This window comes from Sinocyclocheilus rhinocerous, unplaced genomic scaffold (genome assembly GCF_001515625.1).
Source record: "Sinocyclocheilus rhinocerous isolate Xijiao unplaced genomic scaffold, SAMN03320098_v1.1 scaffold349, whole genome shotgun sequence".
Taxonomy (NCBI): Eukaryota; Metazoa; Chordata; class Actinopteri; order Cypriniformes; family Cyprinidae; genus Sinocyclocheilus; species Sinocyclocheilus rhinocerous.
Genome location: NW_015637137.1, coordinates 1,221,819 through 1,236,107, shown reverse-complemented (window position 1 = coordinate 1,236,107; position 14,289 = coordinate 1,221,819). Strand labels below are relative to the sequence as shown.

At 35.6% G+C, this 14,289-nt stretch overlaps 1 protein-coding gene across 1 annotated transcript; it reads right to left on the bottom strand.

The window, feature by feature from the left end:
- Window positions 1-11,210: 11,210 nt before the first annotated feature.
- On the bottom strand, window positions 11,211-14,176 carry casp20 (caspase 20, apoptosis-related cysteine peptidase). Its single transcript, XM_016563396.1, has 5 exons — window positions 14,106-14,176; window positions 13,063-13,412; window positions 12,865-12,970; window positions 11,634-12,132; window positions 11,211-11,482 (listed from the first exon to the last, which is right to left on the bottom strand). Exons 2-5 carry the CDS (start codon window positions 13,387-13,389, stop codon window positions 11,356-11,358), a joined length of 1,059 nt encoding a protein of 352 aa, XP_016418882.1. The 5' UTR covers window positions 13,390-13,412; window positions 14,106-14,176; the 3' UTR covers window positions 11,211-11,355.
- Between the last annotated feature and the right edge of the window lie 113 nt (window positions 14,177-14,289).

The window sequence follows — 14,289 nt, the reverse complement described above, 5'->3', positions numbered from 1 at the left end:
TATATTTTCTCCTGTTTTTTTATTTTATTTTATTTTGTTTTCTATTTTTTAACTGGGAGCTGACCAGAGAGAAATAAATGCACTTTAGCAAGCAGTATCTTCAAATGTTTAAAAATAGCAAGCAGAATCTTCAAATGTTTAAAAATACATAAGTAAAAAACTGACACATTCTCATAAAATAGTTTTATTAAAATAAATTATATTCTGTCAGCAATTAACATTAATCTTGCCATGACACAGGTCTCTACAGGTGATAAAGGCATTATGTATTATTAATTACTATTAATTGGTTATTCTACAATTGATTGAACTACAAATTAGAAAACACTACAATCGAAAAAAAAAAACACTATGAATTGATAAACTAATCCAAAAACTGCAAGACCACGAGGCTGTAAAAGTGGGTTAGTATGAGTTCTCCCTTGTGGGAAAAGTGCCTTTTGTAATACGAATAGAATTTTAATCCTTAAAATTAGAGTATGTATTATTTACAGCTAGCAGTTGACATTGGTACTGCAGTCTAAATTCAAAATATTGGACAAAGTAGTTTCTCACGCCTTCTCCTCAAACTCAATGCTCACACCGGTTGCCAGATTGAGGACATGCAACAGGAGTGAGCGCAATTGACAATGGAAGGCAATGAGCCTTACACTGATGCGATGATTTATCCACGTTTTAATATGCCTCGTTATAGAGCTTTTTAAATGGATGCTCAGGCTTTTTAGGTCAGGTAGAATCTTTAATCACTGACCCAGTTTGTTTGCTACAAGGCTGCAGTACGCCTTGTTTTCTGCCAACTGGCAACCCAGGATGTTAAAATATAGTTGGGTATCATACAGACCAAAACAAAAATAGACATTCAGACACAGAATGCACATTTCAAATGGTATAACTAGATATAGCCTAGCATTGTTCTTCAGAGGAACGAATATGAAAACTTAGCATGTTTCCTAAATATTTGCAAACATGGTATTTTTATGCTTTAGTACGGTCAAAAAAAAAAGCATAACCGCACCTTTAAGGACTGTGTTTTTGTATGTATTCTTTTATTTTTGTTGTTATTATTGTTATTAATATTAATAAAATAATTGTTTTTATGATCGAAATTTTATAGTGCTCTGTTCTGATGAGCTCTATTTCCTTATGTTGTGTCCCTAGAAGACGAATCATAATGGTTGGTTTGATGTTTTATTCATACCGATGCTAAATCATGCTAAATGACAAATCATCAGAGGCATAGGACAGCTTTGATACAAGAGGTTAAATTATTTGAAGAGATAGTGATCGGAAACTTACTTTTTTACATGCAGAAAATTATTTTTGTTAAGGTTTGTGTAATATGCGCATATCTGCAAAAGTTCTGTATTGTAAATGCCAGTTTGTAATTAAAAAGTGAAAACAAATTGGTCTCAACTGGTTCTCTTTGATTAAACAGCTCTAGGCTTGAGTTGGAACAAATGTACATGTATATTTAAGAACACTTTCATGAAAGATCTGAGGTGTGTAGTATAATAATAGAGGAAGGAAGGACGCTTCTTCATGTCAACCATCTATTTTCTGAATAACAAGGGTAGTCAACCTTGTCAAAATTTTTGGTGACCTTTTTGACCTTTTACCCTGAGGGGTTTCACCCTTGACCTTGGACCACCCATGCATGTCATGTTCACCTTTGACCTATTAATAATCTCCAGATGTCAAGATGCCATATGGTTTTAGCATATTTGGAATTCTAGTGTTGACCCGTGACCTTATAATTATCTCCGGCTATCAATATGACATGGTTTTAGTATATCTGGAATTCCGTCATTGACCCATGACCTCCGGAGGTAATATGAGGACTGATTGATTTTGAACCTTGACAGGTAAAATTGAACTTTTCAGGTTTATTTTTGACCTTTTACATTCAGAGACATCTGTTGACCACATGTGGGTATCCTGCCTCATTCCATCTCATGGTCACTCTACGGTCATGTGAGGGAAGAAGGTTTCGGGCGAATCTAATATAGAAAAGACTGGAATATACGAAGGACTGGAACAAAGCAAAACATTTACTATAGTTTAACGAAATGAATAAATATAAATCATCTTACATTTTTCCAAGAACGGGAAAAAAGATTTCCTTGTGCAACGATGTCCATCTTGCGAATGAAATCTTCACAAAAAAGTGCTTAGTTTAAGTTGAAATATAAAACCGCAATGTGACAACGCAGCAAAAAATGGTGTGTCACGCAACATGACAGGGTTGGGGCTGCTTAGAAGCATCAGATATGGGTAATAGTTTCACATTGGAAGCAACCCCTAATGTTTTGCTCAATTTAAAAAGGACAATAGGTTTTTGTGTGTGCAACACATGTGCATCTTCAAACACAACCGTGTCATCAACATCAGGAATCACCATCCACGGTGTGCATGCTGTGACGCTTCCTCATAGAGGATGCTAGCACAGAGGCCATTGTTCAAAATACTGCTTCTTCAATGAATAATATCAGTGGAAATATAAAATCTCAAAGTGTTTGTCATGTAAGAAAAAGTTATCGGTCGATTATAAACACCAATGTCAAAATAAGTAAAGGAATAAACATTTTAATTTTAACAGGTCAAGCCATAAGGGATATTGTGGGCCCCGACATGCCCAGGCATGTCAAATTGCCCTGTTTTATGGGAGGCTTTACATATGGCGGTTTTCCACTGCATGGTACGGAACGGTACGCTCTCACTCCAGAGGGTAAACCCTTTGAAGGGATTAGGGCATAGGGATGAGCCCTTCCGAATGGAACGCAGGGTAAATCAGCACAGCCAGAGAAGGATCGAACGCATCTGTTTTGAACGAGCGCACTTTTTTTAACAACCAAAAAAAATGATATGTAAAATATTGGTCACTTAAGTTTATAGTTTCTCTGTGTTAATGTTTATCTACTGTATTAGTGTTTTGTTTTATTGTAATGTGTGCTTTATTTTGAGGTTTTTGTCCATTATATGTCACGTGCACTTTAGAGCAAATGTCAGCAGCAGAGTCTCTATATCTCCCTGCTGTTAAGACATCTCATGCAACATCGATGCGATGTATTCTAACCAGCCTTTTGGTCGTGTTTGTCCCAGGCAGTAAAGCATCTATGAGTGACCATCCACCTGATCTCAGTGTGAATTACTCCAACACACACACAGTCATATATATAATTAATAAATAAAACAAACATGATGTATAATGACAAAGCAAAAGCTTTCTTTTACTTTTAGCTGAAAACATAAAAAAAGCCTTAAATTTGCTTTACTTTTTTTGAGAGCAGAAGTAGAATGATGAAACAATGATGGTCATACCTCAAATGAAAAGTTTACAAAAAATGCATTTAAAGTGGAATCATAAACAAATCTCACAGACCCTTGCCTTGTCCATTGTGAAACTGAGGATCTGACTACTTCAGACCCCTACAGAGACGGGAGGGGTGAGGGAGGACTTACAGACCAGATGATCTGAGATGTTAGTCTGTTCACTTTTTCCTAAATGAATGTTTTAAATGTGATACATTTATTTAAAAGCGTAATATTACTTTAAAGTTTAAATAAACAGTGTCCCAAAATGACACTGAAAATAAAATAAATGGTGTCCCTTTTTCCCAAAATCAGAGATTGTAGGTTTTGTACTACATTTTTTTTTTTAAAGTATAGTCTATTTAAAATTAATTAAAGAGTGGAATAGCTCTTATTTTCTGAGTTTCAGGCAAGGTACAAATATGCAATACAGGGATCCAGATGAAGCTTCTTTACCAAACAGAGAAAACAATATGGATGTCATTATCACCTGTTTTATTCAATATTTTTGCACGAGCATCATGGTTTCAAGGGCTTTTTTTTTTTTTTTTTACTAATACCTTAGAAAGGTGGGATAATTCCAACCATTTTAGTCATTGTGTTTTAGGTTTGATCCAGAAAATAGGCACCACTACAACCAGTTGTTGTGTGTCTTAATCATTTGTTCTTTAAGAAATTGTGTGGTGAGCAGTTTTTTGTCCTTCATCAACAGAATACCAAAATTGTTTAACATATCTGAATTTGTCACAATTGTAAATATATGTTTAGCTTAAATATGAGTTTTTAGTCATTTACAAAGGTAACATGAATAATGCTTATATATACTTTTAAATAATTATGATAGAGTTACAGGTGCCTGTAAGCAGTGAAAACTTGAGTTGATTGATACTCAAGCATAACTGATTGATAAACAAGAGTTGGTTGATACTCAAGCGATCCTCTGTTTTGCCTTTTAATAAAACATTGTACATTTATACCTTTCATAGATTAAAAGTGTGTGTGTGTGTGTGATATGCTCTTATGGTCTGTTAAAATTGTTTATTCCTTTACTTATTTTGATATTGTTTGTTCATCATTAAATTCGGCCAATACCTTCTTCTCACATGAGCGTAGAGTGACAGTAACACACCATGAGATGGAATGAGGCAGGATACCCACATATGGTCTGCAGATGTGGCTGGACGTAAAAGGTCAAGGATGTAAGTCGATCTTCATATTACACCTCCCGGAGGTCATGCGTCAATGACAGAATTCCACATATGATAAAACCATATGTCATATTGACGGCAGGAGATAATTAAAAGGTCATGGGTCAACGTTGTAATTCCCAATATCCTAAAGCCATGTGGCATATTGACCCCAGAGATTATTAATAGGTCAAAGGTGAATGCAACGTGGGTGGTCCAAGGTCAAGGGGTCAAACCCCTCAGGGTAAAAGGTCATTAATCTAAAAATTTGACAGTGTAGTCCAGCATAGTGACAAACTACTGCAAGTTGATGCAATGATGTATCCACGTTTTAATAAGCCTCATCAAGTACTCCAGTGAGCAGTTTTTTTGTCCTTCATCAACAGAATACCAAAATTGTTTAACATATCTGAATTTGTCACAATTGTAAATATATGTTTAGCTTAAATATTAGTTTTTAGTCATTTACAAAGGTAACATGAATAATGCTTATATATACTTTTAAATAATTATGATAGAGTTACAGGTGCCTGTAAGCAGTGAAAACTTGAGTTGATTGATACTCAAGCATAACTGATTGATAAACAAGAGTTGGTTGATACTCAAGCGATCCTCTGTTTTGCCTTTTAATAAAACATTGTACATTTATACCTTTCATAGATTAAAATGTGTGTGTGTGTGTGTGTGTGTGTGTGTGATATGCTCTTATGGTCTGTTAAAATTGTTTATTCCTTTACTTATTTTGATATTGTTTGTTCATCATTAAATTCGGCCAATACCTTCTTCTCTCACATGAGCGTAGAGTGACAGTAACACACCATGAGATGGAATGAGGCAGGATACCCACATATGGTCTGCAGATGTGGCCGGATGTAAAAGGTCAAGGACGTAAGTCGATCTTCATATTACACCTCCCGGAGGTCATGCGTCAATGACAGAATTCCACATATAATAAAACCATATACAGCGCCCATTGTAAGTCCGGAAGTGCACATGAATTGTGCCATTTGGGACAGGGCCATAGTCGCGGGACAAAACACCACTCTTCAGTTCCGATCAAAACATTAAAAAGGTTCTCCCCACTCAGTGACGCGACCACTGACCTACCTGATGAGACTGCCCTAGTTATTGGCGATTCTATTGTATTTAAGGGTAGCAATTTAATTATGTTCAACAAATAAAAACAGATATAATACAGATAAACAAATGATAAAGCTTGGCTTAATGGATATTAGATCCATTTTTTTTTATGAAAGCACTATTTGTAGATGATATGATCACAGATCATAACCTGTTTGATGTTTGTGTGCTATGTTTGACAGAAACCTGACTAAAACCAGATGATTACATAACTTTACCCTCCAAGATTACTGTTCTAAACATGAGCAGCGCCCAGAAGGTAAAGGGGGAGGTGTTGCTACAATTTATAGCAATGTTTTCAGTATTTCTCAAAGTCTAGTTTCAAGTATAATTTGTTTGAAGTAATGGTTCTTTATGTAACATTATCTAGAGTAATGTGTTAAAGGAACACTCCACTATTTTTGAAAATAGTGTTTTCGGTTAATAGTCAATAGTGAAAACGGTTTTACCGTTTTCAAATCCATTCAGGACTATTTTCAGGCGCTGCGTAATATAATTGCGCCTGCTGCACCCATGGTACGGCAGCAAAGTTCCTTGATTATTACACCGGAATGAGACAGATCCTCTGCAAAGACCTTGTCACCTAGACGGCCGTCGGCACAGACCACGGGAGCCAGATGAGTCCTCTGCACATTTCTGACTTGTGTTGCAGCCTGGAATTAAACCACGCCATGCTGGGTTCGTCTGGCCAGAGGAGAACTGGTCCCCCAACTGAGCCTGGTTTCTCCCAAGGTTTTTTTCTACATTTCTGTCACCGATGGAGTTTTGGTTCGGCTTGGTTTTGGCACTTTCGGGTTCTTCAGCCTGAATAGAGCTGTTTTACATTAGCGCTTCATTCATTTGCTTCTTCATTTATAATTCACTGTATTTTAGTAATGGACAAACACAAACATAAGCATCTGATTTTAACGTTTTAAGCACAACCGTTTTTTGTTGTTGTTTATGGAGAGGAGTTGCAAGTTGCCCAATGCTTCACATGCATTACTTGGTATAAAGTGCTATTAAATATTATATATTGCTATTATATATCGGTTCTGTTCGTTTTTAAAGGTTCCTATTTTATAGTAAATAACGGTGCGTTCATGCCATATTGTAATTACCGTGATTACAAGATGGAAATTTTCTGAGAGCCACAACGTACCACCTCAGATTCATTAGGTGCTTTGTTTGCATTGATAGTGCGATAGGTCCGAGTCCAAGGGTGTGAATAGTTCTAAGTAGAACGTCACGTGTTGTCATCTTGAAAATACAGTAATTACGACATGGCGAGAATGCAACATAAGTGTCCACGTGACATCACATCTCACATGTTGCTCCGCCCTAATGTGTTGCCCCACGTCATCTTCCAGACTCTTTGTCATAGAGCTTTTTAGATGGATGCTGAGGCTTTTTAGGTCAGGTAGAATCTGGGATCACTGAACCTGATTGTTTGCTGCAAGACTGCAATATTGTTTTCCGCCAACTGGCAACCCACAATGTTAAAATATAGTTGGGTAAATTGCCAATGGATGGAATCATAAAGACCAAAACAACAATAACAACAAAATATTCCGACACAGAACGCCCATGTCAAAGTGGAATAACTGGCTGTAGCATTGTTCTTCAGAGAAATTAGCATGTGAACTTAGCATGTGTCCTAAATATCTGCAAATATATGGTATTTTTATGCTTTAGTTCAGTAAAAAAAAAAAAGAGTATACAGCACCTCGAAGGACTGTGTTTTTGTATGTATTGTTTTATAGGGAAATATTTATGACATGGCCAATTGTTTTTATCATCTAAATTGTATAGTGCTCTGTTCTGTTTTGTTTAAACTGAAGAGATCTGTTTCCTTATGTTGTGTCCCTAGAAGACAGGTCATAATGGTTGGTTTGATGTTTTATTCATACCGATGCTGTATTTAAATAACAAGCTGACAAAGGCATAGAACAGCTCTGATACAAGAGGTTAAATTATTTGAAGAAATCAGAAACTTGTGATAAATTGCTTTTTGTAAATGTATTTCTTTTCGATGAGCATTTATAAGTGATTATCATGTCATTTCTTGGTCCTGCCTGTGGAAATGTGCTTTGTGAAGCCACATTTGGCACATACTCTTTATGCTGGTCTTACACCATCCTATTTATGTGTTGATAAATGCCTATTTTAATTGCATAATGTCAAGTGCATTTCATTGTACATGGGGTAATGCACCAGGCTTTTGTATTTAAACATTTCAATTACATTTTTACATGCAGAATTTTTTTTTTAATGGTTTGTGTAATATGCATATATCTGCAAAATTTCTGTATTGTAAATACCAGTTTGTAATTAAAAAGTGAAAAACAAATTGGTCTCAACTGGTTCTTTTTGATTATAGGCTTGTACGTGCATATTTAAGAACACTTTTATGAAAGAGCTGGGGTTTGTGTATAATAATAGAGGAAGGAAGGAAGTTTCTTCCTCATGACAATCACATTTTTGCTGATATTTTACTGTTTTTATACAAGGAAAGTCCAGGAACAAACTAAAAGAAACTAAACTAATCCTGGGAAGGACAAGACTTCGTCTGGCCAGAGGAGAACTGGTCCCCCAACTGAGCCTGGTTTCTCCCAAGGTTTTTTTCTACATTTCTGTCACCGATGGAGTTTTGGTTCGGCTTGGTTTTGGCACTTTCGGGTTCTTCAGCCTGAATAGAGCTGTTTTACATTAGCGCTTCATTCATTTGCTTCTTCATTTATAATTCACTGTATTTTAGTAATGGACAAACACAAACATAAGTATCTGATTTTAACGTTTTAAGCACAACCGTTTTTTTGTTGTTTATGGAGAGGCGTTGCAAGTTGCCCAATGCTTCACATGCATTACTTGGTATAAAGTGCTATTAAATATTATATATTGCTATTATATATCGGTTCTGTTCGTTTTTAAAGGTTCCTATTTTATAGTAAATAACGGTGCGTTCATGCCATATTGTAATTACCGTGATTACAAGATGGAAATTTTCTGAGAGCCACAACGTACCACCTCAGATTCATTAGGTGCTTTGTTTGCATTGATAGTGCGATAGGTCCGAGTCCAAGGGTGTGAATAGTTCTAAGTAGAACGTCACGTGTTGTCATCTTGAAAATACAGTAATTACGACATGGCGAGAATGCAACATAAGTGTCCACGTGACATCACATCTCACATGTTGCTCCGCCCTAATGTGTTGCCCCACGTCATCTTCCAGACTCTTTGTCATAGAGCTTTTTAGATGGATGCTGAGGCTTTTTAGGTCAGGTAGAATCTGGGATCACTGAACCTGATTGTTTGCTGCAAGACTGCAATATTGTTTTCCGCCAACTGGCAACCCACAATGTTAAAATATAGTTGGGTAAATTGCCAATGGATGGAATCATAAAGACCAAAACAACAATAACAACAAAATATTCCGACACAGAACGCACATGTCAAAGTGGAATAACTGGCTGTAGCATTGTTCTTCAGAGAAATTAGCATGTGAACTTAGCATGTGTCCTAAATATCTGCAAATATATGGTATTTTTATGCTTTAGTTCAGTAAAAAAAAAAAAAGAGTATACAGCACCTCGAAGGACTGTGTTTTTGTATGTATTGTTTTATAGGGAAATATTTATGACATGGCCAATTGTTTTTATCATCTAAATTTTATAGTACTCTGTTCTGTTTTGTTTAAACTGAAGAGATCTGTTTCCTTATGTTGTGTCCCTAGAAGACAGGTCATAATGGTTGGTTTGATGTTTTATTCATACCGATGCTGTATTTAAATAACAAGCTGACAAAGGCATAGAACAGCTCTGATTCAAGAGGTTAAATTATTTGAAGAAATCAGAAACTTGTGATAAATTGCTTTTTGTAAATGTATTTCCTTTCGATGAGCATTTATAAGTGATTATCATATCATTTCTTGGTCCTGCCTGAGGAAATGTGCTTTGGAAAGCCACATTTGGCATATACTCTTTATGCTGGTCTTACACCATCCTATTTATGTGTTGATAAATGTCTATTTTAATTGCATAATGTCAAGTGCATTTCATTGTACATGGGGTAATGCACCAGGCTTTTGTATTTAACATTTCAATTACATTTGTACATGCAGATTTTTTTTTTTTTTATGGTTTGTGTAATATGCATATCTGCAAAAGTTCTGTATTGTAAATACCAGTTTGTAATTAAAAAGTGAAAAACAAATTGGTCTCAACTGGTTCTTTTTGATTATAGGCTTGTACGTGCATATTTAAGAACACTTTTATGAAAGAGCTGGGGTTTGTGTATAATAATAGAGGAAGGAAGGAAGTTTCTTCCTCATGACAATCACATTTTTGCTTATATTTTACTGTTTTTATACAAGGAAAGTCCAGGAACAAACTAAAAGAAACTAAACTAATCCTGGGAAGGACAAGACCTGACCAAGAACATATGAAGCACTAGGGCTATATGTACAGACAGGGCCAATAGACTAACAAGAAAACAAGACGACAATTAAGGAACTAAAAGATGAGAAAAGCTACAGCGAAAAAAAACAAGACACTACAAACAGAACAGGGGATATGCAACAGTTTTCAGGTTCAGATTTATTTAGGTTCATACACCTTTTGCCCAGTCGATCAGTTACACTCAAAAAGAGCAATTCTAGCCAATGGAGTATTTTACAACTAATCAAAACTAACATTTGTAGTCACTATAGACATGCCTTTTTAAGATCTAATTAATACCTGAGAATTACACTTTTAAAAGGTCCTAATATTCACGTTTCGGTTATGATAACATCAAAATTGGTATATACTATATATATCCATTTCAGCATGATAAAGATGTGTGTTTATGTTACAATTAGTGTGTAATTTCTGTGCATGGTAGAAAACTGTTCCCTGTGAAACAAGTTGGGATAAAACCAGCAGGCTTCGTGTCTTACTGCACTGATAAAGCACCATGACAATAGCACACTATGACAAAAATTTATGGTTAATTTTAATGTTTTTTTAAATTACACTTTTAAAAGGTCCTAATATTCACGTTTCGGTTATGATAACATCAAAATTGGTATATACTATATATATCCATTTCGGCATGATAAAGATGTGTGTTTATGTTACAATTAGTGTGTAATAATTATTTTATTACTGTTTAGGATAAATTAAAAGATTATTATTGCAGTTATAGGAAGAGGAGGTTACTGATCCTGAGGAGGAAGTACTGCCACAGCAGAATTATTCCAGTTGATGGCACATGTCTAAACACATCTACAGTATGTAGAGAATTTACATTTTCGTTTTTACGAACCTACATTTTCGGTTGTCCCACCCTACATATTTATGCTTATGTGTTGCATTGCGGATGACTGAGTAATATAATATCAAAATGCATTTCATTCTAAATGCATTAAATTACCATATTTAAAGATGATTGTAAAATACCTGGATCAGTGTATTTGAATTGGATACAGATAGAACATTAAAATGACAGTACATAGAAATGTGAAAAACATGTTTGCAAAAATGCAGTAATTTTTTTTTTATCAAAAAGTTACTTATAAAACTTTAAAAAAACAAATTGAACTCAAATGGCTTCATGTAAACTGTCCCATTCCTGATTTAAAAACAAACTGGAATGTAAGACACATGAATGTAATAGTAAAGTATAGACTGCCTTATAAATTATTCTATAAAACCATAACGCATATCAAACAATGCTGTATGCTGTAGGAGCTTTCAGTGGTTCACACTGGCAGCAGGACCAGCATCTTCCTCATGGCGACTTCTTGGACGGGCATCTGTTTGCTCATGATTCCCTGACTACTAACCTCATTATTCACAGTAAGCAGGATGGTCTGGATGTCTGTACCCCTGGAAACATAAAAATTTATTTAAAAATTATTTAATAGTACATATAGATTTTGTGCATGTAATCCTTTATCGTTTTCTCTACTTTGTCTACTCAAATGATCAAAAAACTCAATTTTTTATCAATTATAAAAACTGCATGTTACAAACTTACATTGGACAATGCTGCTTTAGATTTCGGCAAAGTGACTGAATAAACCAGGAGCCCTCTTTTGGCCTTCTATAAGAAAGGTGACCATCAGTGGTTGACCTGGCAATAAGGAAATCCGTGTCAGCCGGGATTGTGATATCAAAATCATCACCGTCTTCCTCCATCTCTGACTCTCCATCATCTGGAGCATCCGCTTGGACATGCACACGTTGCTGATTTCTTTTCCCACGACATGCTTGTATGACAAACAGCTTGGGCTTGCCGGCTAGCCTCTGGCAGTTATTGCCATCGAAAGGCTCTCGTATTTCATCAACAGAAATAACAGCACCATCGGTTCCACAGACTCCTTCCTTTATGCCATGCGAGAGGATGCAGCACACAAAGCAGTCTCCATCTACTGTCTTCCCCACGTCCTTGAGGAGATTCTTCATCTCAGCTGCAGTTTTATTTCTGTGCGCCACCACCTCAAACCCCAGCCAGCGGAAAACTTCGGCAAGACTCTCTGGGGTTTAAAAGAAAGAATAAGAGCAACGCCATCAATCCAGCTGAACAAATAATTCTAAATAAATAATATTTATAAATAATTACAAATATTATCATTTATGATTGAATACAAATTTGAATTATTCTTAAAACTATTTCTAAAAGTATAAATAAACAGATAATTAGAATTATTCAAGCAAATCCAATTATTTAAAGTTTTCCTCACACAATGACTAAAAGTAAATACGTTTAAGGAGTATTTCACCCCAAAATGAAATGAATTTACCCACTTTTAGGCCATCTGAGGTGTAGATGAGTTTGTTTCTTTGTATCGGAACAGATTTGGAGAAATAAAAAACGGCCCTGATTACATCACTTGCTTACCAATGGATCCTCTGCAGTGAATGAGTGTCATCAGAATGAGAGTTGTTGATCAAAAACAGCTGATAAAAACATCACAATAATCCACACAACTCCAGTCTGTTTTTCATAAATGATTATGGTGTTTTTATCAGCTGTTTGAACTCTCATTCCAACGGCACCCATTTACTGGTTAGGATCCGCTGGTGCACAAGTGACGTAATGCTAAATTTCTCCAAATCTGTTTTGATGAAGGAACAAACTCATCAATATCTTAGAATGCTTGAGGGTGTGTAAAATATCAGCAAACGTTAATTTGTGAATGAACTACTCCTTTAAAGTATCTTATGCTAACTACCTAAATACATCAAAAAATGTTTAAAAAACTAACTTTGGTCCTCATCTGATCCCCTTCTTTCATCCATGGTTGCAAAATCTACATTATTGATGATTACGCAGATACCACGTGGATTTTGTTCTATTTTGTATTGAGAGACCTGAAATAAAAGCACATATGCATCTCAATGGAATAGAATATACTTGATTGCCACATTTACAGTAGGCCGAATCTTTCAAATATGAACTTCACCTCCTGCACTGGAGAGGTGTGTGGCATGGCTGGAAAAGCAATAACGGCATGATCCTTTAATTTTGGAAAAAATTCCAATATACAGTCCTGTCTTAAAAGGTATATGAACTGGCGACAAGTATCCTCCCCCTTTCCCATGAGTTTGTCAAGTAGGTTGATGACTTTCTCCTCTCTTTTAGTAATATCTGAGAGGTTCCTGTAATCACGTTGAGTAATAAGATTAGCCTGCTGCACATGCTGCAAGATGATTTCGGGATCTTCAGATAAAGTCTCCAAGAGGAAAGTTTTATTTTGGCGAATTCTGTTAAATGATTCTTTTTCGCCCATAGTTTAAAATCAGCCCTGAAGAACTGGAGAGAAGAAGAAGAGAGCGGTTAGTCTATGTAAGTTAATAATTGTACACAAAGCATCTTCAGTACAGTAAATTAATCTTATTCACCTCAAAGCAAAGATGCATGCTATACAATAATATACAGAGTTAAAAAGTAGTCAATAAGCTAATAGCCAATAGTACTGTCATGGACTAAGTGAAACAAAAGCTCTGCTCATACATTATTAACACAAAGTAATACAAACCAGCTAAGTGGCAGCTTGTGCACGCAAGTTTGTAAGTTGGACAAGCTTGATGTTCACACAAGGAACATTTCATGTTACAGCGTTCAGGTGAGCCATAAGTTCACTATTATGTTAAATCGATTTATTAATAGTCCGACATGGAATACTTACTTGACAATTTACTATTATGTGTTTATGACTTGAGTATTAAATAGATCGGATTCTATGACGAACCGGATAAAATAAAATGGGTTTATAGAGCAGTTTCTCAACGATTTTTTGCTTTCGCTTTCCTGTAACGTTATTAGGCTAACGTTACTTTGAACACGGAGAAACTGTAGCTGTAGCTAACTTATTTGCACTATATATACAATTATACATATCGCAGCCTATCTAATGTGCAGTAATAGTAGCATGGACGCTTTTAGATATGTTGTTGTTGTTAATAAATACTGTTACATTTACAATTTTACATGTAAATCACCCACCGTCTTATCAGATGATGTTTTCCCTCGAAAATCGCGTGGCAGCGCCTAGATCAATGAGTGTGGGGTTGCCAGATATTCAAGGTTGCCAAGTCTTCTGCTGGGTCGACGTCGATCGCTGTAAATAGTCAATGAAACAGTAATAACTTAACTTTTTTTTTTAAATACTTTATTTACTGGAATTGTA